Here is a 23,367-nt window from a genome sequence, read left to right on the forward strand (position 1 = left end):
CCACAGGACAGCTTCAAATGTATGTCAAGCAAAATACATTTCAATAATTGCGAGTCTCCTATAAAAACACCTTTGCGGTTCTGTTTTTTGAGATACCATTCCCCAGTTTTTGTCCCTTTCGTAGAGAATCTGACACGGCGGTGGAGGATTGGCGTGCTCCAAACGGGTTCTTGCTGAGACCGCTGTACGCAGAGCTCCATTGAGAAGCGCTTGAATGCCTTCTGCTGAGGCAGGGCATCCAGCGGCCATGCTTTGGATGGCCTCCGGCGTGGCCCTCTGGCCTTTGTGTCACCCAACAATGACCAACGCCGCATTGTGTGTCAGCCCAATGGTCACCGCACACACACACGCACAATGTATGTGTGCGTTATGTGCCGGTCTGTGCATGTATGTTGGCTGAATTTACTTTTTCCCAGGGGTCAGAGGGCAAGGTTGCGTCACTAACGCAGCGAGCCAATCAGGCACTTTTTCTTTGGATTTATGCAAGCGTGTCCTGCTTGGCAACTTTAGTCCAGGTGGCAATATTGGTAAAAAAAACACACGCTTGTACACACAAGCCACACCATAGAAGGTGAGTGAGAGAGAACGAGTGGGGACGACATGCCCTACACACCGTCTGGCTTTTTCTGCGACCGGCTCATCCGGGAGCGAGAGCGGCGCGACGGCGAAGGCACCCTCAACAAGCCGCTGCGCCTCAACGGCCAGGATTTTGGCGCCCTGCGGCAGGAGTACCTTCAGCGTGGGACTCTCTTTGATGACGACTCTTTCCCGGCCAACGTTGAGTCGCTGGGCTTTAAAGAGCTTGGACACAAGTCCAACAAGGTCAAGAACATTGTTTGGAAGAGGCCCAAGGTAGGAGGGAAGATGGATGGATGGATGGATGGATGGATGGATGGATGGATGGATGGATGGATGGATGATTGACGGGCAGGGGTAGGGGTAGAATGCAGTTTGATCATTGATAGAATTCCATATTTATATTCCTTATTATTTATGAAGGTAATTTTTGTTATGTCCAGGAAATTAGTGAGAACCCACAGTTCATCGTGGGCGGGGCCAGTCGTACGGACATCTGCCAGGGAGATCTCGGTGAGGTTATATTTCAATTTGTTCTCAAATCTTTCAGTACATTCAGTCTGATTTGGGGGGGGGGGGGGGCTGAGGGCATTCCCTTCAACGCCACCCAACCCATCACCACACTGCATGTGGCCTCCCCCGGCATTGTGGTTACTCTTTTGGAAGCGAATCCAGTCAGCAGTATTTCTCATTGTTGAGCCCGTCAATGAAGGCTTGAAAAGGCTAAAAACAAATAAATAAATGGAAAAAAACTGAAACATTGCTAATACACAGGTGACTGTTGGTTGCTAGCCGCCATCGCCTGCCTCACTCTCAACGAAAAGCTCCTCTATCGGGTGGTTCCTCCAGACCAGAGTTTCACGCAGGACTATGCCGGGATCTTCCACTTCCAGGTAGGCCAAGGAGCTTCCGAGACTTAAGCGACCCTGATCATGGTGATCTCAGTCCTCGTTCTCTTCCGCCAGTTCTGGCGCTATGGCGACTGGGTGGAGGTGGTCATCGATGACCGCATCCCCACCTTCAACAACCAGCTGGTGTTCACCAAGTCAGCGGAGAGAAACGAGTTCTGGAGTGCCCTCCTGGAAAAGGCCTACGCAAAGTGAGTCGCCTGATTGGTTTGAGTCATTTGAATCACTCAAGAACCAAAAGTATGAAGTAGAAGTCCTGTTTGTGTCCAGACTGCACGGCTCCTATGAAGCCCTAAAGGGTGGCAACACTACCGAGGCCATGGAGGACTTCACCGGCGGGGTGACAGAGTTCTACGAGTTGAAGGAGGCTCCTAAAGAGCTCTACAAGATCATGAAGAAGGCTCTTGAGCGAGGCTCCCTCATGGGCTGCTCCATTGATGTGAGTTTCAGTTTTCCTAACCAAGTCGCTAGGTAGCTGTGGACTTTAAGCAGATTGGAAGCCGGAGTAAATTGAGTCAGATCTTTTACTTAGACCTTTCAAATTGACTTTAGAAAACGACATTGATGTCATTGCAAATGTAAACAAAAATAAGACATGTTTGCATCCCGCAGTCCCTCGTCCCTGCTCGCTATGAGACCCGGACCGCCACGGGCCTGGTGAAGGGGCACGCGTATTCTGTGACGGGGGTGGAGGAGGTAAAAGACTAGCGGCGTCGCTTGCAAAATTTGATCAGAAGAATTGACGCCATGTTTTGTCTTTGGCAGTGTCGGCCCTCGCAGCACAGAGAGACCAAAGTGCGCCTAGTGCGTCTCAGGAACCCTTGGGGCCAGGTGGAGTGGAACGGGCCCTGGAGCGATAAGTCTGTATCACAACCGAAGAGATTTTAGTTCATCATCTGGAATATTGGCTAAAGTTTGGTGTGTTCGCTTTAAGCTCAAAGGAGTGGAACGCGTTACCCAAGGCCGAGAAGGACAAGCTACAACACCAGAGCGCGGAAGACGGAGAGTTCTGGTAAAGTGTTTTGAGACCAGAGCAAATCTTGTCATTTTAAGCCCTCAAGAGGAGGTTCAATACATGCAGTAGATTTTTTTTTATACATTTTTGTTAAGATGCTGAAAACAAAGTCAGACTTTTTCCAGAACAAACAGTATTGTTTGGAGATAATCCAAAAAAACTATTTTAGATGAGATGTGGAAATATCTGTCTTGTTCACCCATCAGTGTAAGCATCCTTAAAAACCCAACTCCGCTCCATCTGGTACCTGTTCCACTAGTGTTCCCCCTCCGCAGGATGTCATTTGAGGACTTCAAAAAGAACTACACAAAGCTCGAGATCTGCAACCTGACCCCCGATGCCCTGGAGGACGACAAGATCCACAAGTGGACCGTTTCTGTGAACGAGGGCCGTTGGGTGCGAGGTTGCTCGGCCGGAGGCTGCAGAAACTACCTTGGTAGGAGACGCTGTCGCCGAAATCCTTTTTTTCCGCCGATACAGCTATTGTTTCAATCCTCGCAGAGACTTTCTGGACGAATCCTCAGTACCGCCTTCGCTTACTGGAGGAGGACGATGACCCAGAGGACAACGAGGTTGGCTGCACCTTTGTGGTGGCTCTGATGCAGAAGAACAGGCGGAAAGAGCGCAGGATGGGCGCCAACCTGTTCACCATTGGCTTTGCCATCTATGAGGTTTTTAAGGCAGCTTCTGCTTTGATTAGTTAATGTGGAAATGAGTGGTCCATGCTAAAAATTGGAGACTATAGTTGGTCAGGGGCTTCCTGTTTTCCAGAACGTTCGGTTTCTGGGAGGATTCAGAGTAGACCTTAGAACCGTGGTTGATTTCCAAGCAGGAGACCAGGTACTGATTGTTAACCATCTCTATCTGTCCACAGGTGCCAAAGGAGGTAAGTACGTCTCCCAATCAGGATCCGAGTTCTGGGGTGACTTCTTCGTCATGGTCTCGGGAATGGTTCCCACCAGAATGTTCTGTGTCCTCTTCCAGATGCACGGCAACAAGCAGCACATGCCAAAGGACTTTTTTCTGGGCAGTTCGTCAAAGGCTCGCTGCAAGTCGTACATCAACCTGCGCGAGGTCACCCAGCGCTTCCGGCTGAGCCCCGGAGAGTACGTTATCGTCCCGTCCACGTACGAGCCCCATCAAGAGGGCGAATTCATCTTGCGCGTCTTCTCCGAAAAGAGGAATACGTCAGAGTGAGTGGCCCGCTGGTTTACGGGTTCCTTTTTGGGGGGCGTTGGAAGAACTATTCATATATTAAAGTTCACTTGTGGGTTTGTGAGTCATGGCTAGTGGGGTACTGCTGATGGTGCACCGCCAAGAACGAACCATTTTAACGGAGATTTGATTTGTAGAGCTGGAAGAAAGCGGCCCCAGTTCGAGGCTGTTATGGAATCTTTTTTAGGACAAGCCACACCCAGCTGGGGCAATCTGCGGTAAACGTTGAAATATGTCTTCGCTGACCACCACCAGCCCCCTCCACCATGGGCCGGGACAACCAAACGTCTGCCCGACGGACTGTGGGAGCCTGCGCAGGAGTCCACAGTCAACGTTCTCCAACTCGGATACTCACACATGCTACATGTTATTATTGATGATTATAATTAGGGATGGACATGGTATGCATGGATGTATTGATCATTAGGAATGATCAGGTCTGTCTGCTATGGGAAGTTCATCATTCAAGTACAATACAACCTTCCCAGATATTCATAGATTATTCAAGGAAAAATTCATAGCATCAAACGCCCATCCCTAATTATACTCAGCGGAATGGCTCAAATAGCTTTTTCTTAGCACACGGGGTCCAGCGAGCGAGCTGATTGGGTCAATGTTCTACACGTGAAATGTTATTGTTGTCAGTAACCATGGTGACCGCTTTTTCTTGGTCTTCTTTCAGGGAGATAGAGAACAGGATTGAGGCAGACCATCCCGTGGTAGGCGATTTTTTTTTTTACACTTTAACAACCAATTTGTGTCTCTTAGTGGCATAAAATTAAACCATTTATTTTATTCATAGATTACATTAGATGTACGTAAATAAACTAAAAATGGCTGTATACAAGGCGAAAAGGGAAGTGTATACTTTTTATATCAGCTGTAAATTTCTCACTAACTCAATGTCCACCTTAACCTCTACCTCCACGTCACCAGCCAGGACCAGCCTCAGTGGGGGAGGAGAGTGAGGAGGAGGACCAGCAGTTCCGGACTATTTTTCAAGAGATTGCTGGCGATGTGAGTACAAACATCCATAGGAGTCTCGTTAGTTCTCACCGCTGCAAACTATCATGACAAAGGAAACGGGCCAAGTCTCACATCTGGAATAAAATGAATGAACAAAATCCCTCATGCAGGACATGGAGATCACTGCCAACAAGCTGAGAAAGGTTCTCAACAGAATCATCATCAAACGTGAGTAGCGACGGTAAATCTTTTTCACTGTGACGTCACACGTACTTCGGAGTGGTCTTTATCACGTGCTACAGACAAGAACTCGAGTACAGAGGGCTTCAGCCTGGAGAGCTGCAGGAGCATGATAGCTCTGATGGACGTATCCTTCGTATCGAGTGCACGACAGGCCGACACCTGGGCCACATCGTTTTTATTATAATCGTTGAGCCTATACTGATTGTTCTCTTATTAAGAACAATCTCCAAATAATAATATAAAAGTAAACACAATTATTCATTATATTTAATACAGTAGGGCCTTCCTTCTCAATAAGCAGTATTTTCTAAACTAAAAGTGAAATGTTAGTTTTCAAAGTTTAGCCACATTTAGCTAATTAACTGATGCCGCAATAAGCGGTATTTTGTAAACTAGCTAGTTTAGCCATGCTAGCACAAAATAGCATCTCTATTGTGGTGTTGTAACCTTTTAGCTAATTAACTGAAATGATCCCACAAAAACACGTATACACACAATTTAACAGTACATAAATTCTTTATTTTAAAGAAATGTTAGAAAGGTTATAGGCCTACCTTAACTGAACGGGCTCAGATGGACGGGACGAGTCGCCTTAACCTTCAAGAGTTCCGCCACCTGTGGAGTAAAATCAAACACTGGCAGGTCAGGAAGTGTGGGGGGAAAAAAACAACAACCTGAAAATTCTTTATTTTCTCCCACACTCACTTTTGAACACTCTTCCATTCTAGGGAATCTTTAAGCAATACAACCCCGACCAGTCGGGTAGCATTGACAGCTACGAGATGAGGAACGCAGTCAATGACGCAGGTATGGCAGCCATTTTCTTCAGCGCCTTTGCGCTCTCCACTCTCGCCCGTGCCGACGTTAAACAAACTCACCCTGTTGTGAATGTTCTTGTCACTGTGCAGTCATGTGTCTTGTGTCCCGTTCAGGCTTCCGCCTCAATAACCAACTGTACGACATCATCACCATGCGTTATGCCAACGAGAGCATGAACATTGATTTCGACAGTTTCATCAGCTGCCTGGTCCGCCTCGAGGCCATGTTCCGTAAGTCGGCTTTTCGCCCTTAAGTTTTCTGATCTTCAGATTCTTTTAACGTCTTTTTTTTTTTTTTTTTTTTTACCTGCTAAAGGGGCGTTTCAGGCCTTCGACCAAGACGGAGATGGCACGATCCGACTCAGCGTATTGGAAGTAAGTACACGCGACATTTTAAGTCCTATCTGGATCAAATGAATGGAACGAACTCTGCTGCCTCCTGCTGGCCACGATGAGACTTGCATGACTTTAAATTGGTTTCATCTCTGCAGTGGCTCCAGTTGACCATGTACGCCTAAAGAAGAGGGCTGCACGAAGACCAGACCTGCCAAGACTTTACCTCATGACTTCCTGTGGCGCTTCTCATCTTCCTCCTCAGTTCAGGCCATTTGCATCCATTCTGTACTTTTTGTCCTACTCCCATCACCAAACCCGCTTCAAGAAATCATTTTATGATTTGCCAACACTCCTCAGTTCCAGCCCTTTGTTTCTATTCCGTACTTTTCTTTTTCCAAAGTCTCTCTTGTCATTTTCATTCATGGACACCTTTTTTGAGTTTCCTCCCTTCTGTTTTATTTTTAAGTACATGCCTTTTGCATCTATTCTGTGCTTTTGTCCACCTGAAGAATTCAAACACTCATGGAGACACCTAACGTTCTTCTCCTCAGCTCAGGCCATTTGCGTCAGCCAAAGAAATGACTCTGATCCTTCCTTTTTTCACTCAGGCATCACACACACACAACCTCTTGACGTCGCTCATCATACCTCACAGAGCCTCACCAACAGTGGACAACTTGTCGATCAAATATGTATATATTTTTTTTGTTCACATCAACGTTTGAGGTTCCAATTAGGAATTGAAGAAGAGTATATGGCTAGAAAAGGTCGGACTGCTGCTTTGTTGTTTTGATTTTTCCTTTTTAGCTAGCATGCATTTTTTCGAAGCATTTTATCCCCAGCCACAAAACATGTTTTGACTTCCACGCTTGACGTTGTTCACTAATAGTTTCGAGCAGTCAACCTCTGCAAAGGCCATGTTAATGTTTAAAAATGTAATAAAACGATAAATCAACAATTGACAAGTTGATGATGTTTGATTACGTGTCACTTAAAAAAACAAAATGAACAAATATATAGTGTTGCATATTTTATTATTGACTGCAAGGTAAAAAACAAAACAAAAGTTGAATTGAAGAAGGAGAAAAAAAGTCAGTGTTGCCAGGCCGGAGGTGAACGCCGTGTTTTGCTTCCTTTCGACTTATCGCTGAAAACGTCGTGAAGATCATAAGCCGCTAAGGTTAAAAAATTAATCGTAAATTTGTCATATTATTATAAAACTGGGACTTTCATTAGTAGGAGATGTGTGGGTGGGGGTACGGCATGGGAGATCATCCCTCATCTTCCTACTGCTCCATCAAACACCTCCTTCACCACGTGCCTCGTCACCTCCTCGCGTCACCATACCGTTAATATATTAATCATTTGGAAGCGTAAAAAATGCAATGCTGCAATGTATCCCATCCTCTAAGATGGATAACAAATCAGCCGGAATCCAAATATAAAATCCGCTAAAAAGACATCACGACCGTTCATGCCATAACCCTTTTGTTTTCACCGCAAAAAAAAAAGACACGACCACACTGCAACAAAAACCTTCAAATGTCTTCGAAAAAATGCTGAGTAACGACTCCACCCCCCCCCCTAAAAAAAAAAAAAAAAACACGCAAAAGGCCCCACTAACAAACGTCATGCCGTAACCCAATATAGCAAAACTTGGGGACAATTATTTGGCAAGACAGATGCCACTATCACAATAGATTTAAACGTTACTAAAAGTTTTGAAACGGTTAGTAGTTAAAAAACATGTGGTACCAAAATAAAGGTGAAAAAAAAAAAACTCCAAATTAGTTTATTAGTCGAACGAGACGTTGTCCCCGTTTTTTTTAACTCAAAGGTAAAACAATTCAAAATAACGTTTAGGGGGTGCTCACAAAAAACACGTCAACAACGAAAAAAATTCCCATGCCATACAGCGTGGCCGCAGGATTCAGAAACACGGCGTTCCCGCTCTCGGCGGCGCTAACGTTTTCTTGGCAAAAATAAAAATCGAAGGACCTTCGTTTTTTTTTTTTTTTTTTTTGGTCAGTGCAAAATGACAGCGGGCGGCGGCGCGTGAGCTTCTCGCAGCCGCCGCCGCATTCTTCAAGGACGTAGGACAAAATGGACAGTGAGACACTTGAATGTTGGATTCCAACATGGAACTTCCGCCCAATATGGGAGATGGGAACTCAAGGTTCCGGTTGGGCCTCGTCGGCGTGCTTCTGCACGTGTGCGAGCATCGCCTGAACACACAGCGGAGCCACGCTCGTCATTTACAGCGCCGATGGCTAATGATGACAACGAGAAACATCTACCTGCTTGGAGCCGTTGCGAGCGGAGAAAATTTCCTCGCAGTCTTTCCACCGACATCTGAGCGTCTGCTGGTTGGCGGCGTGGTCGGCAAGCGCGTGCTGCTGCAGGTGCGCCGCCACGCCGAAAACCAGCGAGCAGCCGTGCCACTGTGGGCGCGGCGTAGAAAAACGACACCTTTAATCGGGTTCACAGTAAAACTATAATTTGAAATAAATAAAAAGAAATTTCACGATACCCTGCAGCGGTAGTTCTGCGACAGATTGAGTTCAACGGCCTTCACGCTGCCGTCGTAGCAGCCGGTATAGATCTGGAGAAAAAAAAAAAAAAAACAGGACATGCACTCACCATCTATCAAAAGTCCCGCAGCCGACAACACTGTATGACGACTCACCTTGTTCTGGTGGACCACCATGCTGGTCACCATGTCCGAATGTCCGGCGTACACTTGCAGCAGTTCTTGGGACTGCAGAAGAGAGGGGGGGGAGAGAAAAAAAAATCAATCTGGGGGAACGTTAGAAATTTCTGATAACGGACGGTAAAAATGGGGCGCACCTGAAGGTCGTAGACGCGAACCATTTTGTCCAAGCAGGCGGTCACCATCGCCTTCCCCACAACCGTCACCACGGTAACGGCGTGACTGTGGCCCTTGTAGACGCGCTGCAGCTCGCCGCTCTGAACGCAAAACGTTGGCGGTGAGACTACTTTATCGACTTCCTATTTCAATCTGTCACGGTAAATCATCTGAAGGTGGACTCACGTGGATGTTGTGTGCGTAGACACATTGGTCACTCGAGCCGCTGAACACCAAATCATTCACAACCTGAAAGCATAAACAATTTTTTTTCCATCGTCGCTGCCTTTGCGGGAAGATGGCGCTGGCGTACCTTCATGGAGAGGACGTTCTTGGCGTGTCCCTCCAGCATGCGCAGCAGTAGTCCGGTCTTGGCGTCCCGCACGCTGATGGTGCTGTCGTAGGAGCCGACCAGTAGGATGCGCCGCAGGCCCTCCTGCGACGTGGCCAGGCAGCTGACTGCCCGTGGCGTGTGGCATTCAAATGTATCCTGCAGCTGATTGGTCTGCGGCAGCGGTGGAAAAAGTACTCATGATATTTATTCTAAAAAAAAAAAAAGAATCCAGCCACCGACGTTTCTCACCGTAAGATCAAACGTGACCACAGTGCCGTTTGCCAGGCCGGCATACAGAAACTTCCATCGGTTGTGCAAGCACAGAACTCGATCTGCCAGAGTGAACTGCTGCTCTAATTCTTGCGTCTGCAAGCAAGCACACAAAATCTTTAAATGGCAGTTTTTCCGTATCATCCCAAACATGTCTGTCTGTAAATATTTGTATATTAAAAAGATGTCTGTTAGTCCTGCTGTAGACAGTGAATATATTGTCAGGCATCTGTCTGGTCACCTATTTTCTTGAACCTGTTATGAGAGATGTTTGAAAACTGGAGAAGTCCTTTAAAATGTATAAAACAGTCTAAAAAATGTGATGGATGATAAATATGATCAACAAATGCAAACTAAAAGTAAAATGTTTTTTTTGTTTGTTTTTTTATGCAGGCATCTGTATTGGCACCTAATACCCCCTTTATTGTTATGAAACACGTTTTAAAAAATTCTTCAGTCAGTTTAATCAAATTAAATAAGTCAAGTAGGAGTCCACTTTACCTTAAGGCTGTAGCAGCGTATGGTCTGATCGGTGGAACCCGAATACAGGCGGCGCTGGAGGCAGGGGGCGGACGACACCAACAGGCAGCTCACTTTCGACGTGTGGCCGGAAAAGACGGCGACGCAGTTGCGAGTCTGCGGAAGACGAAAGGTCATCAACGTTCTGAAAGATGGGGCGGTGGATTTCATCGGAACCCACCATCAGGTCGAAAGCTTTGACCGTGCGGTCTCCGGAGCATGTGTACAGCAACCCGCTGTGGACCTGCATGCCGTTCACCGCTTCCAGGTGGCCCTCAAAAGTGCCGGGCGACCCGTCTGCCAAACAAACACACATTCCGTTGCCGAGACGACAAGAGGATGCAAATGACAAAAATCAATCCAGTGTAAAAAAAAGAAAAACTTACAAGGAGGATTCCATGTTATCTTTGGAAAAGACATTTCACTGCAAAGAAAATGGAGGACAGCAGTTTTAAATGACGTGAAGAACTTCGGCTACAAAATAGGCACCAAAAAAAGCATTGTCATTTTTGTAATGTCAAGGCTTCACCTCTCAGATGATTTACAAATGTCCATGTCGCTGGTGGAGGTGACCTCATTGCAGGCCAGGCTTGGCTGCTCGCTTCTGGATGACTCTGGTTTGGGGGCCGCTGGGAAGCCCGAGGTGGTCCCGAACAGTTCCTCAAAGATTGCGTCCGTCTCCACCTTAACCTCCACTTCCTGTTTGAGCGGCTTGGCGTCTTCCACCATCTTCAGGTCGCCCCCTCGTGGTAGCGAGGAGGTGCTGACCTGTGTGCTGCCGCTGCTGGCTCTCCTCTGATGCCGTGGCCACCTGGGCTTGGAGGTCTCGCCGTCCATCTCGGTGTCGCTGCTCTCCAGCATCACGTGGCTGTGAGCCTTTTCCAACACCTTCCTCTTCTTCAGCTTCCTGACTCGCTTGCCGCCGGGCAACTCTGAGGGGGAACCGGTCGAGGCGTTTGGCACTCGGGGCACCTGGAATGGCGGAGAGCGCGGGCGATCGGTGGTGCTGCCCGTCTCGGAGCGCCTCCTGCTGGCCAACAAGGGCTTGACATCATTTCCGGAATCCGGGACTTGGGTGACCTGAGTGGCTTTTTCGGTGAACCCCGTCAATCCCGACAGACTGTAGGCGTCCCCTTCGGCTGTAGTCGAGGGCTCAGACTTTACCCCCGCAGTGGCTATAACCTCGGGGCATGATACATTCCCCAAGTGGTCCGACTCGCTGCTGATTCGTATGGGGGACAGGGGCTCCTCCTTAACGGCAGTGGAGACGGGCGGTGGCGGCGAGGCGCTTCTAGCAAGAGCTGCCGTGCTCGCAAGAGAGCTGAACGGGGTCACAGGGGGCGCTTGTCTTTCCGTGGGGTTCGTCTTCTCTTGTTTCAGACGGATGGGCGCTACTTCAGCCACTTCCGTGTTCCCTGCTTTAAAAAAAATGTTTTGCGGTTGAGTGCTGCTCGGCCAGATTGTGGTATGCTCAGAAACCGAGTGGTACCTTGCATTCCTTTTAATAGTCCGATACGTTTTTCTCGGAGTGTGCCGATCTCTGTGGAAATCTGAAAAAGGAAGAAAATATTTGAATACGGGAGAAAAAACAAAAACAAACGACGTATGCCTGACACTGAAATATATTCATAGCGCGACATGTGTACCTGCTGTTTGACCAGCACGGCTCGCTGCACCTCCATGTAGGCGGCCTCCAGCGCCACCCGCGCTTGGATCAGATTGGTCTCGGCCGTCTGCAGCGAGCGACTCAGCTCCTCCTCTCGCAGCGACACGGCCAGGAGCTGGTCGATCTGTAGGCGGTCGGCTTCGCCGCCGAAACAAAATTGGGCGTTTTACTCATCAATTATTCCGGATACATTTCCGTAAAAGACACAAACCTGTTTTGGATTTGGTCTTTCTTCTTTTGGTATCTTGTTCCGCACCTGAAGCCTCTTGGCTCTGAACATCCCAAAGAGAAAAAAAAAAATCTAATTTTAAGCAGACAATGCTAAAAACAAACTAAAACATGCTGAACTCACCCCAGGTGTTCTTCGCTTCTTCGCTGTTCCCTGTATATCAATCAGCTTGACCCAGGAGCTGTTCTCCTCAAGCTTGAAGTCGGTTCTCTGGAGAGCCTTGACCTTCTCTGACATGAGCTTATCCGTTCGCTTTTGAGCTTCCTCTGCAGCGAGGTTCAGAATCTGCTCGGCGTCGGGCCGGCCGCCGGATCTCCGTGGCGGCGTCTCCTTGGGTTGTTGGAGCGAGTGCTCAGACGTGGGAGCCAGGCTGCTCTCGGAGAGGGAGCGCTTGCGGGATGCGGCAGGAGGAGAGGTTTCCATCAACGACTCCCAAGGGAACGTCTCCAACATTGCCAGGTCTTCCTCCTCCTGACTCTGGTCTTCATTTGGTACCATTTCAATGCCGAACCTGGAGGGAGACACAGAGTAGTTGTGAGACTCCATGAGAGCGTGGAAAAGTTGTGGCGCTAGGCAAGGAGTGGTTCAAGTTCTTTTAAGTTTACCTGGGCATCCCCTTCCCCTTGTCCTGCTTCTTGCGCACCTCCTGGTACACCTGCTCCCAGTTGACTTTTTTAGAGCCGGAGGAGCTGATGAGGTGGCGCACGGTGGGTTTGAGCCCGGAGTCCTTCTCGCTGTCGGTCCGCCGCGATTCGCTCAGGTTGCGGACACGCCTGGCGTTGTGGAGGTTGGGCTCGTGGCAGCCCGTCTTGGTCTTGGTGCTGATGTGCTTGGTCAGGTCGCGCTTCAGGACAGGAGGCAGTTCGAGTTTGGACAAGCCGTCCGCCTTGGTGCATGTTTTGTCCGAACTGGAGGTCTCTCCCTTGGAACTGTGATCTTCTGCCGTTTGCATCGGGGCTTGGAGAGGCGGCGAGGTGAGAGATTCCTTCGCCTTCTCCGGCTCGTCGCGTATGTTGGCTGGGGGCGGCGGCTTCTTGGCGCTGGAGGTGCTGACCTGCAGGGACTGAAGACTCTCAGAAGAAGATGCTGAGAACTTTTCTTTGGCCGCACAAGACGAAGAACTCCGGGCCGGGTGGTTTGATTTGGGTGTAGCTGCGTTACGGTAGCTGTTGGTATCCTTGTTCTCTACAATTGGACCCTGCACCGGATCCTTGGGCAGCTCCCCTTTGCTGGTGCGCCGAGGGGTTTCTATCCGAGGGCTGTCCAAAGAGCTCCTCCTTTCCGAGAAGGCCGAGGCCTTCCTGATGGTTTCTGGTAGCTTTGGTGCTTGTTGCGATGGCAAGGATCCAACCGACGGGGTTCTGATTCCTTGGGGTTTTGGCTGGACTTGGGCTTGACTGTTGGAAGGACCCTCTTGGCTCTGTTCAAGGTGTCGCTCCGCTGGTTTGGACGCGGCGTCCCTGCTGGGTAGCAAGTCCATCGTCTTGCCGACTGTATAAGGAGACCAGTGGCAGGTCTTGTCCGGCTTTGGGTTGCTGCCAAACTTCTGTTTGGCAGGGGGCGGCTCCCGGTCGGCTGTTGGCATCCCGTTACTCTGGGGCCCTGCGCTCTCATTAGCCCTGTTTTGAGGGTTGCTAACAGGACGGGCAAAAAACTGCGGCGGCGGCGGGTACCTTGGAGTGCAGTTGTAGCTCATTTGCCGGTTATTCGGCGGGAACTGGGAGATGTTATTCCTGCCGTACACGCCGTAGCTGCTACCTTGGTTACTGAGCCAGGGCTGTCGACCGGGGTTACAAAATGCACCGCCGTGGGGGGCCAAGGCGCCGTCCTGCGAATAGCAACGACCGCCTTGCAGGTCGCCCGACCCCCACCTCTGGAAGTTGGGGGGTGGCTGAGCGTGCCAGGTGGCGCTCTTTCCTTGCATGGTGTTCTGGCATGGCGAAGTCGCTCGGAAGCCTCGCTGCTGCTGCTGCCCGCTTCTCCAATTGTATTGGGGGCAGTTCCAAGTGAAGCCGTAGGGCAGAGGCTGAGCACTTTTGGCCGACTGGTAGCGTTCCTTGGCTTCTTTTATCCTCTGCTGGATCTCCCTTTGCTTTGCTTCCGCCGCTTCCTGGGCCAGCTTAGCTGCAGCCGCCGCCTCTTGTTCTTTGCTGCCGATACAGACCGGATTAAAGTCAACCAGCGAATTTATCAGCTTCCATCCTCACTTTTTTTTTTTTTTTACAACCGGGTGTCCCATCTGAGTAAATCTGAAAGGAACAAGTGACTAAATTCCACTTCTCCGATTACACCGGCATTAATACGCCAATTTGGCGAAGGGCCAGTACAAAAAAAAAAACCTCACCCCCAGCAGTAAATCCCCCTACTGTTTTAGGCTACAGACGTGAAATTGGAGTCTGGCTCGGAGTGGACTGAGGCAGCAGCTGAAAGAAGCCTGTGAGTGCTCATGATAAGAATGTGACTATAGATAGCACGCAAACATGCGGTTGACGAGCTTTCCAATCACACATACAGTACCAATCAGCATTTTACTCAAAGTAGAGATTGGGAAATCATCTCCACGTGGTAAACTGCACATTAATCCATTCATGTTCAAATTTGGCGTTTGTGCAACAATATTTATCCTAAGCCTCAATGTATGATAAATGCATTTCTCGCTCCACTTACCGTATTTGCTCTTTCCTCTTGAGAACGAGCTCCACCAGCGTTTGGTCGAAGTAGTCCTCGTCGCGGTTTCCGCCGCCGGGCAAGGTTTTCTCCTTCTCCAGCTTTTGCTTGTGGGCAGGGCTGGAGATGTGGCCGGCGTAGTCGGTCAGGCTTACCACCGAAACCTTGCACACCCGGCACTCGTGGCCGCAATCCCTATCGGGAAGGAGAGGCGACAAAGGGCGCTCAATGCTTCCTTCGGGCATGGTGGCGATGAGCTTCTTGACGTCTTGGGAGAGGAGTGTACTCAACAATCACCAAATTCTCTATTTGTTGTAGATCAGGAGGTAACTAACTTAAAAAATTTCCCTGTGTCAAAGTCAAAACAAAAAGTGTCTTCCTGATCCCAAAAAAAAAAAAAAGTCTGCGGTTCCCCAGCAGCTCATTAATGACAAGGAAGCAGGAGCAAGCGGAAAGCGAGCTGGGCTCGGGCGGCGCGCTAATGGAGCTTGCCGGCCACGCAGCTCAGGGACGCTCGGCCTAGCGTGCGGTCATGATGGCGCCCGCTGCACTGAGACCTCGCTCAGGCGTCTGTTTTGGAAATATACCAACCCCCCCCACCCTTCCGACCCTCCTCCCACCACCACAGACATGTGTCCTCTTCATCTCGCTGACCAATCACAAGCGGCGTAACCGAAGCCGCTCACCACCCACCTTTGACTCTTGACCTCTACTAAATGTGTCCAACCTTGGCCTGTCTTTTTTTGGGGCTGTTCGCGGCACACATTTCCCCTCGTTGACAAAAGTCGCGACCCACTTTTATAAAATAAAAAAATAAAAAGAAAATAATTTATTGGTCGGGAATTTAAAAATGTACACGACTCACAAAAAGTTCAATTAGGAATATTCCGCTTTCTACCCTTTTGAAAAAATAATCAACAGACTAATCGAATAATAAAATATTCATTTAGCGTAGCCTTAATTGATGATGACCCACTTTTGTGTCACCGGCTAATCTTCATGCACTTTGGACTAATCCCTTTTTATCAGCCAGGAAAGGTAAAAATATTCAACATTGACCCCTGGAAGACTTTCAAAAAGTCACGAGCCAGCCAGATGCCTTCTATTGGGCATCCGGCAAGCTTGTGTCTAAATTTACCCCGTAACAGTTGGAACAGCTGCACAAAGCTGAAGCCATTCTGAGCCACGCCTGACCGGCACGTGCCAATTGGCAAGTGTACTTCCCAGTGACCCACATAAAATAAAACAAATACGCCGAGTGAGTTTGTTTGCTGTTCAGCAGTTTTGTGGCACCCTTGAATTTTTTAAAATAACGCACTTGGGGGACCTTTCCAATTGACGTACCTCCCTTTGAGTTTCTCCAACTCGCGGTGGTGCAGCATGCTTCTCATGTGCTCTTCCATTTCCTATAATTAGAAAAAGTCAAATAGATAGTTATGGAAAGTCCATATTTAAAATTTAATTTAATTTTAATTTTTTACCTGCTTGGAGGCGTGGACCGTCTCGCAGAGGATGCACTTCCTGTCTCTTGACATCTTGACCATTAGCAAATTTGCCCGTAACTGACCACACAGGAAGAGGGAATACATTTTATAGTTATTATTTTATATATATATATATATATATATATATATATATATATATATATATATATATATATATATATATATATAAAAGCATGTCGATACTTTGCTTCTCAAAATGCTTTGAGGTGAATCAACATTGGGAAATGGGAGAATTATTATTGTGTTGAGAATGATGTCACGGCAGCCATGTTTAAAGGGGGCATGAGGGAACCAGAATGGAGAAAGTGTTGTCCCCCAGCCTCATTTTAAGAAAGAAAAAAAGAAAATGTTGGCAAATCTTAAAACACGTTAAGACGAGGAACAGCCATATAAAGTACGAAAAAAAAAATCGTATTTTGGGTTTGTTGTTGTTGTTAAAAGCTTCGTTTTGGGACGAATTTATTCAAATTTTGTTATTATAATTACTATTATTATTTCAAACGTGGATATTTATGCTACCACGGAGCACATGGTTTGTCACATACTCCTCATTATGGCTATTTGTTAGCACATATTATGCTAACGACATTGTTTTTGTTCCCAAACACTGGCTGCGTCTTTCTGAAATACACAAAAAGCACATTAACTAATCCAGCAAGTGATCCGAATGTCTCCGGACCTCATTTTATAAACCTTGCGACATGCAATATTTTAATATTTGTGACTATGTTTAGCAAAACTAGGCTTGTAGCAGCAAGCTATCGTGTTATCAACCGTAACTAAGGTAACGCCAGGTTTTCTTGAAAGCAACAGTGGTCAAATTGCGACGCAACCCAGCTACATCGAAACGTTCTTGTACGTTCAAAAAGTTAGTAGTGGTTTATTTGCTACCTTTATTACATTCACGAGTGTCCAGGGTTCCACGTTTGGTCCTCCATCGCGGTCGCAGTTAACAACATCCTCCTCCCGCGAAGAACGGACGAACCAGCGTGCTGGTTCCGTACGGGAACGGAAGCTACGTTCAGGTACACCGCTGCAATCGGAAAGTACAGCTTCAAAATTTTGTTTAATAAATTGTGTACTAAAAATGGAGAATCTGGGAAAAGAAATATTGAATTTTGAAAATGTCACTCTTAATTTCAATTGAACTTATTTCTGAAAATTTTGTGATTATAAGAAAGCAGGATTTGGGGTTATGATTGCCCGAATGAGCTGAATATTTTGTTTTTGGAGTCACTTTCAGAAATGCAGATGTGTAAGAAGGATTAAAAAGCAGTGGAATAATACAAAATAACAGCAAAGTCTGAGGTTTAAGCATACAAAAATATTTTATCCACGCATAACCTTGAAAACATAAGCATTTCATAAAATCACAGACAATTCTATTCAAGTCATTTTGACACAATTAGACACAACAGCAGGACTACATAAGAATAAAAAAAAAAAATGTTAAAAATTCCCTGTTAGCCATTTAAAGATGATGATAAGCATATTTGGGACATAATATTTTCTTTAAATAAGTCTCTATATCATCAGAAACACAACACGTTCAACAGGTTTGGCATTGACATCAGCATTAAAAAATACATTAAATTGTTTTAAGTGTCATCTAAGTGTTCATTTATGTGCATGAGACGTATATGCAAGAATGTTTCTGCAGCACAGAGGTCAAATCTGAAATATTTGACTGGGAATAATGAAATTCATCTCTCTTGGAAATGTTACGATGACCAAAAGAAACACTGCTTTAGAGTCCAACAGACCATTTGAGATATTTGCAGACTTGGCTTCACTTTTTGAAAAAGATTTTTGGATCACCATCCCCACTGGTCAGTTTATGATGCCTTGTTGGCGGGCTTTGTTCCTCAGGTGACGCTTGCGCATTCTGATGATCCACTGGACGGTCAGCTTGGCAAAATTGGCCGCCTTGAAGAGAGCCATGAAGACCCCGCAAAGAATGGCCGCCGACGACCACGGGTTTGCTGTCACGATCTGTTTGGATTCCAAGAGAAAGAAAACCTTCTGATTACACTGAGTGAGACAATTCGGTTTAGCACAGTCACCGATTAATCGGAAAAAGAAAATGAAAAAAGAAGCAACTTAAGAAGCTTCTCTCTCCATCCAAAATGTGCTGAATTGACAGGAGGTGTTAATTTAGTCAAATAGAAGCTTTGCTGAACGTACCAGTTGGATTTCTTGTATAAATGGATCGCGCCACTCAAAGACAGCGAAGAAAAGCTGGTTGCTCCTTTCCGTTTCTGGCCTCTTGTCATTGAATTTGACCACAGTGGACTGAAAGACAAATCGGTGATCATCAAAATCCCAAATTAGCTGGTCATTCTTACCTTTTGGACCCACCGATATGGACTTTATTGAAATGAATTTATTCAGGGCGCCGTCTAGTGGACACAAGGCGCAAGGACATCTTTTCGTGACTTCAACACAATGTATATCCGCATTTAATTGGCTGAGTAATCTGCTGGGCCCTACTTACCTCTTGGCGAAACTCCACCGACTGGTTACTTTTCCCCGATGTGGTCACCAAGGACATTTTGACCCACGTGCGGAAGCCCCCGGAGAAGGTCCATGTGGAGTAGTTCCTCTCACAGTCCCTCATGAATCCAGATTTATTTAAACTGTAGAGTCACATTTGTAAGAGTCGATAACAGGGTAACGTCGCTCTACGAAATGTGCCATTACCTGTTGTCCAAATCGCTAAACTTAGCAAATAGCATATATGTGATTGCGCTGAAGTCTTCCTCCGTTTCATTCTGACTGAACTGCATAAAGATCAACTCTCTGCTGTGGACATCCGACGGTCCTCGCACCACCAGCGCCTTCTTCTGCGACACAGGCGCTAATAACGGTTAGCTTGTTTACGACGGAACAACGCCATATTTACCACGCACCTTTGTTTGGTTGGTGAAGAGCCCGTTGTAGGTCACTTCCTCGATGACGCAGTCGCTATCTTGAGGCTTCCCGGGGTTCACCAAGGGCGGGATGTGGTCGTGGTAGTGGTGCCGGCAGCTCAGCAGACGGGCGTTGCCGGGATACAGGGCGATACCTATGATCACGATTTATCACAACAAATCCAAGACAGTGATATTCAAATCTCTAATACGCACCGGGCGGAGAGAACATGTCAACCTCTTTGTAGGTGACAGACATGACTGGATGGTTGAGTTTCTCCAGGAAGTCAGAGATGGTTTGGTAGGCCAGGAAGGCCGCCACTGTTGTCAGCAGCAGGTAGATGAAGATCAGCACCACCGTGAACACGTTCTTCAGGCACGCCTTGCTGACCCGCATGGACGGCGTGCTGCCTCGAGCGTCCTCCTCTGAAATAGGAAGAAGGTAACACAATAATCCAGAGAAAAATAAAAGGAACAACCGGATTGTACCTGGCGAAAGGCGCTCATCGCGCTCCTCGCCATCGGCCTCAACGACATCTCGGAAAAAATCCGGAGACTGCATTTCTTCGCTGTGGTCCTCGTCATCGTTGAACTATGGCATCAAACAGGACAAACACATTTATTGCGTGACAATTACGCAACATATATTTGAAATAATAGGAGAGTAAGATTATCCTGAGTTCCATAGACTGTTTATAAAATTGTAAGAATAACGCAATTTGCATAATCATTTGGAATTTGTCTGTGTCTATATGTATGAATAAATTATGTATACAATAATTGAATAAATAAAGACTTTCGGACAGTTTTTAAAGTCCAGTCAGCTCGTTCACTCAGGAAGCTTCTTTTCCTGCACTGTGCATGCGGATCACATGACGTCAGGGTGTAGGACACAACAGACAGATAACTAAAAGTTGTAAGACGCGTAAGAAAACTTACAATTAAACATCTTGTAAGCATTTATTTCGACTTTGTTGACAAAAACAATAAGTCATAAATAAAGAAACCTACCTCTCGATAAGTACTGTCCTTTCCGAGCATTTCGTAAACTATCCTCCTCTTCCCAAACAGCAGTTCTGCCGAACGTCCCTTGCCGCCACCTTCAACTTTTAGTCAACATTTTAAAGCAGTACTCGTTGGACACAAACAAGATAAAGTTTTCAGTTGACAATAAAGGATCATCTCACCACAAGACGCAAACCGATCATTTAAAAAAAGCAAACGTCTGGCGTTTCCGTCATTCCTCCTACCACCTCGCTGCCTGACGTTGTGTTCGGGGACCCTTGGGAAAAATATTCTAAACTACTTTTGTCTACGAGAATGAAGTCATGGCGGGGCGAGGCTGTTAAATTTTGGTTATAATATATGAAATTGTGGCAACAATATACTACTATGTAGACACAAAATTCTAATTTGTGATTTTAATATACTCCAGATGAAAACCTGGAGGTCTAGATTTGCAAATGGAGCGCCTCTTTCCTAGACAACGCGACAGTGATATCCTTTCCCAGGACGCTTCGAGAGAAGGTGCGCTCGATTTGCTTGCCAACTTGCTATTATATCTAATTTGTAGCCACCAAGTATTTTATAGACGTGTAATCACAATTTAATTTATATAATTGCTCAGTTATGATTTAACAATATAATATTGTTCTAATTTTAATGCCAATTGTTTCAAATCAGTAAAGGAGATTTTATGGGCCAATGAAAATGATGGGAATGAAAACTCCACTAAACAAAAATGATCAGATAAATTATTTTAGAGAAGGTAATTCTCTTCTGCCTTTTTATTTTAGAAACAACAGTAAAATAAACAAATATGGAAGTTAAACAGAGTGCTTGGAATAAAAACTAAAACTAATTGACAAAGCTGCAAACGAAAATGCTAACAAATGCCAAACAGGAGAAGCTAAACTAAGATAGCGACAGTTAATATATTTACAAGGAAAAAAAAGAAGCAGTCCAGCAGGCTAATCCATCACCAGGCCTCGTCGTGCACACAGCAAGTTTGACTTTTTTGCTTTGCGATCTTCTTCTTGTTTGGCTTGCCTCTCCTCCCTGGAAACACCATAAAACATAATTGGCACATTGGAATATTCAGTCCGCTGTTATTCTGCAAACATGCAAAGACCTTGTGTGTGCAAAGACCAAGCAACATAAAATACAATAACATATTTGGAACTGAAAAGGAAAAGAACAAAACATCAGGGTTAATAATAATAACACACCTGGTCTGCACTCTGTGCTGTTTGTAGTTTTTTAGCCGAGAATCGGCAACCAAAGACTTGTCGGCGACTTTGTTTTCTTTGCAGTCGCCCAATGGCTTCAGCTTGCCTACGAGGTGAAACGGACACGGGGTTAACATGATGTCGTGGCGACTACAAGGCAGACATTTTGTTACCTGTGTGAGGCTTGTAAGTGAGCGGGCGGGACAGGCTGGCCTTCAGGTCAAAAACGGGCTTCTTCTGCGTTCCCGGGGTGACGCTCGTGTTGCCGGTGAACACAAATGATGCTTTTGTGGGTGGGGACAAAAAAGTTGATTCCAATTCAAGGACATCATGCAGTTAGATCACCAACCTGCAGTGGAGGTTTTCCTTCCTCCGGGCGTCTGCTTGCTGGGTGTGCTAGTGGCCAAGGCGAGCGACTTGCGTGCTGGCGTCTTCACCAGTGACCGCTTGTACTCGTTATCCGGCATCAACTCGGAAAACCTGCGCGGAACATGACAAATGATATAAGCGCAAGAAACGCATGTGCAATCAGATAGCGTCAAAACTAAGCCTAGATTCACCTGACGTTGATCCTTCTTGTGGAAAGCACCGAGGGCTTGAAGACAGCATCTTTATTTTTTTCCGCCACCTTGCTTTGAGGATCTGGTTTGTTCGAAGTCAGCGGATTCTTGTTCCTGTAGGGCGCGGGGCTGAACAAGGACACGCGAGAAGGCTTCGCCACCTGTGTCACGCCACAACACGGGATGTCACGTTGGCCTCATATCGTTAGATTGCTTCAAATGAGATTCATGTGTGCGTTCACCTTAGGCTCTTGAATAGGCTCCATCTTCTTGTTGTTGTTCCGTCTTTGCATATAGGCGTCGATGGATTCCATTTTGTTGAATTGGGCCTCATGAAGTTTTTGGAAGTCTGCTCGAGAAAAGAATGATGTTGGGAATGTTCACTTATGATCCTTAAGTGTTTTGTGGAAAAGAAACACTTACTGGGCGTGACTGGTTTCAGGGCTACCCTGTTCACCTGCCGCCGCCCTTTGTAGCGAGGGATCTTACCGGCTTTGATTACAATGGGAACATTATTACCTGAAAAAATAATAAAATCCAACCCTCATTAGATGCCGCCACACATCTGTAGTTGTAAATAAAGATCCACCATTATGCAGATTTTTTTTTTAAAATTCCATCACTAATGAATTTTTGCATCACTGACCTTCTTCCTCCTTGGCATCGCTCTGTACTTGACTACTCGTGTCTGAAGACTCGACCACAGGTTTATTCGCTTCCTTCTCAGTCTTGGATAGAGTGGACAATCGACGTCTCTTGTTTTCAGGGTGGACTTGTGGATCCACTTCACTTGGAGGGATGTTCACGGACGTGTCTTCAGGACAAGACGTGAATACCCCCAACCTTTTCTTCTGCGCTTTTCCTCGACGTGTGTTGACAAACACTGAGGAACTCCAAACCGCATCCGTGGATTCGTCTGTCTTCACCTCAGCAGTGACATTGGCCACCGTAGCTTCTATCTGATTAACATGGATGCGTATATAGTTAATAAAAGCCCCGAAATCTTTTTTTTTTTTTAATTGCTAGGGCAAAAGCTCACCTTGTTTTCTGTGTCCTTTTCTCGCTCATAATGCTTCTTAATGACTTTTAACAACTTGTCCGCCTAGTTACACAAGCATATAATAGTTAGGCGGTAACTTCTGAACAAAAAGATGGAGTTCGTCATCGTTTGGCTAAATGTTAGCGTACGAGAAATCTTACCTTCATATTGGCCTTGAGACCTAGCTGCTTCGCTAGGTCGCGTAGCTCAGCATATTTCATTGACTCCAAATCCATAGTTTAGTATGTTTATAAGTCGTGAAAACGAGAGGAACAGCAGAAACTCTCAACGTTTTCTCAGCAGGGTGAAACGTGATTCAAACAGGGGACACATAGCTTATAATTGGCTGTTGATGCGAGAGGAAACGCTCTCGCCCAATCGCAAACGCGGACATTCGGAACCTCTCAGCCAATCACAGAGGATATTTTTATGCGCGCGCACGCACACACGCAGTTTGTTTTTGTATTTTTTCCTTTCTTAATTGAACTTCAATATTGT

General features: G+C 46.5%; 4 protein-coding genes and 1 long non-coding RNA gene across 9 annotated transcripts; 1 reads left to right on the forward strand and 4 right to left on the reverse strand.

Annotated features, from left to right (window-relative positions):
- Window positions 1–23: 23 nt before the first annotated feature.
- Window positions 24–7,035, forward strand: capn3a (calpain 3a, (p94)). Its single transcript, XM_061300525.1, has 21 exons — window positions 24–852; window positions 1,020–1,089; window positions 1,351–1,469; window positions 1,542–1,675; window positions 1,755–1,923; window positions 2,097–2,180; window positions 2,250–2,344; window positions 2,419–2,496; window positions 2,775–2,935; window positions 3,001–3,170; window positions 3,374–3,385; window positions 3,484–3,692; window positions 4,397–4,433; window positions 4,651–4,731; window positions 4,851–4,908; window positions 4,983–5,047; window positions 5,497–5,565; window positions 5,652–5,730; window positions 5,856–5,972; window positions 6,058–6,116; window positions 6,233–7,035. Exons 1-21 carry the CDS (start codon window positions 601–603, stop codon window positions 6,257–6,259), a joined length of 2,145 nt encoding a protein of 714 aa, XP_061156509.1. The 5' UTR covers window positions 24–600; the 3' UTR covers window positions 6,260–7,035.
- LOC133168866 (uncharacterized) lies at window positions 5,397–5,924 on the reverse strand. Its single transcript, XR_009718323.1, has 3 exons — window positions 5,802–5,924; window positions 5,629–5,698; window positions 5,397–5,538 (listed from the first exon to the last, which is right to left on the reverse strand). It is a non-coding gene; the product is annotated as an uncharacterized LOC133168866 (long non-coding RNA).
- Window positions 7,036–7,094: 59 nt separating the features above from the next.
- znf106a (zinc finger protein 106a) lies at window positions 7,095–17,131 on the reverse strand. Of its 3 annotated transcripts, none has more exons than XM_061300373.1 (21): window positions 17,025–17,131; window positions 16,110–16,190; window positions 15,973–16,034; window positions 14,629–14,823; window positions 12,567–14,111; window positions 12,085–12,472; window positions 11,944–12,004; window positions 11,713–11,870; window positions 11,556–11,616; window positions 10,596–11,481; window positions 10,453–10,490; window positions 10,248–10,363; window positions 10,049–10,183; window positions 9,527–9,643; window positions 9,257–9,448; window positions 9,130–9,192; window positions 8,925–9,044; window positions 8,764–8,835; window positions 8,608–8,679; window positions 8,375–8,518; window positions 7,095–8,302 (listed from the first exon to the last, which is right to left on the reverse strand). In XM_061300373.1, the coding sequence occupies exons 2-21, from the start codon at window positions 16,170–16,172 to the stop codon at window positions 8,249–8,251; spliced, it is 4,542 nt and encodes a 1,513-aa protein (XP_061156357.1). In that variant the 5' UTR covers window positions 16,173–16,190; window positions 17,025–17,131; the 3' UTR covers window positions 7,095–8,248. The 3 variants fall into 3 exon arrangements, with proteins under 3 accessions (XP_061156357.1, XP_061156356.1, XP_061156358.1); XM_061300372.1 differs by having other exon boundaries at window positions 10,596–11,484; XM_061300374.1 differs by lacking the exons at window positions 15,973–16,034; window positions 16,110–16,190; window positions 17,025–17,131 and having other exon boundaries at window positions 10,596–11,484; window positions 14,629–15,200.
- Window positions 17,132–17,442: 311 nt separating this feature from the next.
- Window positions 17,443–20,382, reverse strand: pacc1 (proton activated chloride channel 1). 3 transcript variants are annotated; one of them, XM_061300480.1, is made up of 9 exons: window positions 20,230–20,382; window positions 20,054–20,148; window positions 19,532–19,634; window positions 19,259–19,468; window positions 19,043–19,197; window positions 18,834–18,976; window positions 18,628–18,769; window positions 18,318–18,425; window positions 17,443–18,125 (listed from the first exon to the last, which is right to left on the reverse strand). In XM_061300480.1, the coding sequence occupies exons 2-9, from the start codon at window positions 20,081–20,083 to the stop codon at window positions 17,964–17,966; spliced, it is 1,053 nt and encodes a 350-aa protein (XP_061156464.1). In that variant the 5' UTR covers window positions 20,084–20,148; window positions 20,230–20,382; the 3' UTR covers window positions 17,443–17,963. The 3 variants fall into 3 exon arrangements, with proteins under 3 accessions (XP_061156464.1, XP_061156465.1, XP_061156463.1); XM_061300481.1 differs by having other exon boundaries at window positions 18,834–18,973; window positions 20,054–20,312; XM_061300479.1 differs by having other exon boundaries at window positions 20,054–20,312.
- Window positions 20,383–20,796: 414 nt separating this feature from the next.
- nusap1 (nucleolar and spindle associated protein 1) lies at window positions 20,797–23,241 on the reverse strand. The gene is made up of 10 exons (XM_061300467.1): window positions 23,031–23,241; window positions 22,870–22,932; window positions 22,477–22,789; window positions 22,254–22,349; window positions 22,073–22,179; window positions 21,831–21,991; window positions 21,620–21,750; window positions 21,444–21,554; window positions 21,271–21,376; window positions 20,797–21,100 (listed from the first exon to the last, which is right to left on the reverse strand). Exons 1-10 carry the CDS (start codon window positions 23,103–23,105, stop codon window positions 21,013–21,015), a joined length of 1,251 nt encoding a protein of 416 aa, XP_061156451.1. The 5' UTR covers window positions 23,106–23,241; the 3' UTR covers window positions 20,797–21,012.
- Window positions 23,242–23,367: the final 126 nt, after the last annotated feature.

This window comes from Syngnathus typhle, linkage group LG16, assembly GCF_033458585.1.
Source record: "Syngnathus typhle isolate RoL2023-S1 ecotype Sweden linkage group LG16, RoL_Styp_1.0, whole genome shotgun sequence".
NCBI lineage: Eukaryota > Metazoa > Chordata > Actinopteri > Syngnathiformes > Syngnathidae > Syngnathus > Syngnathus typhle.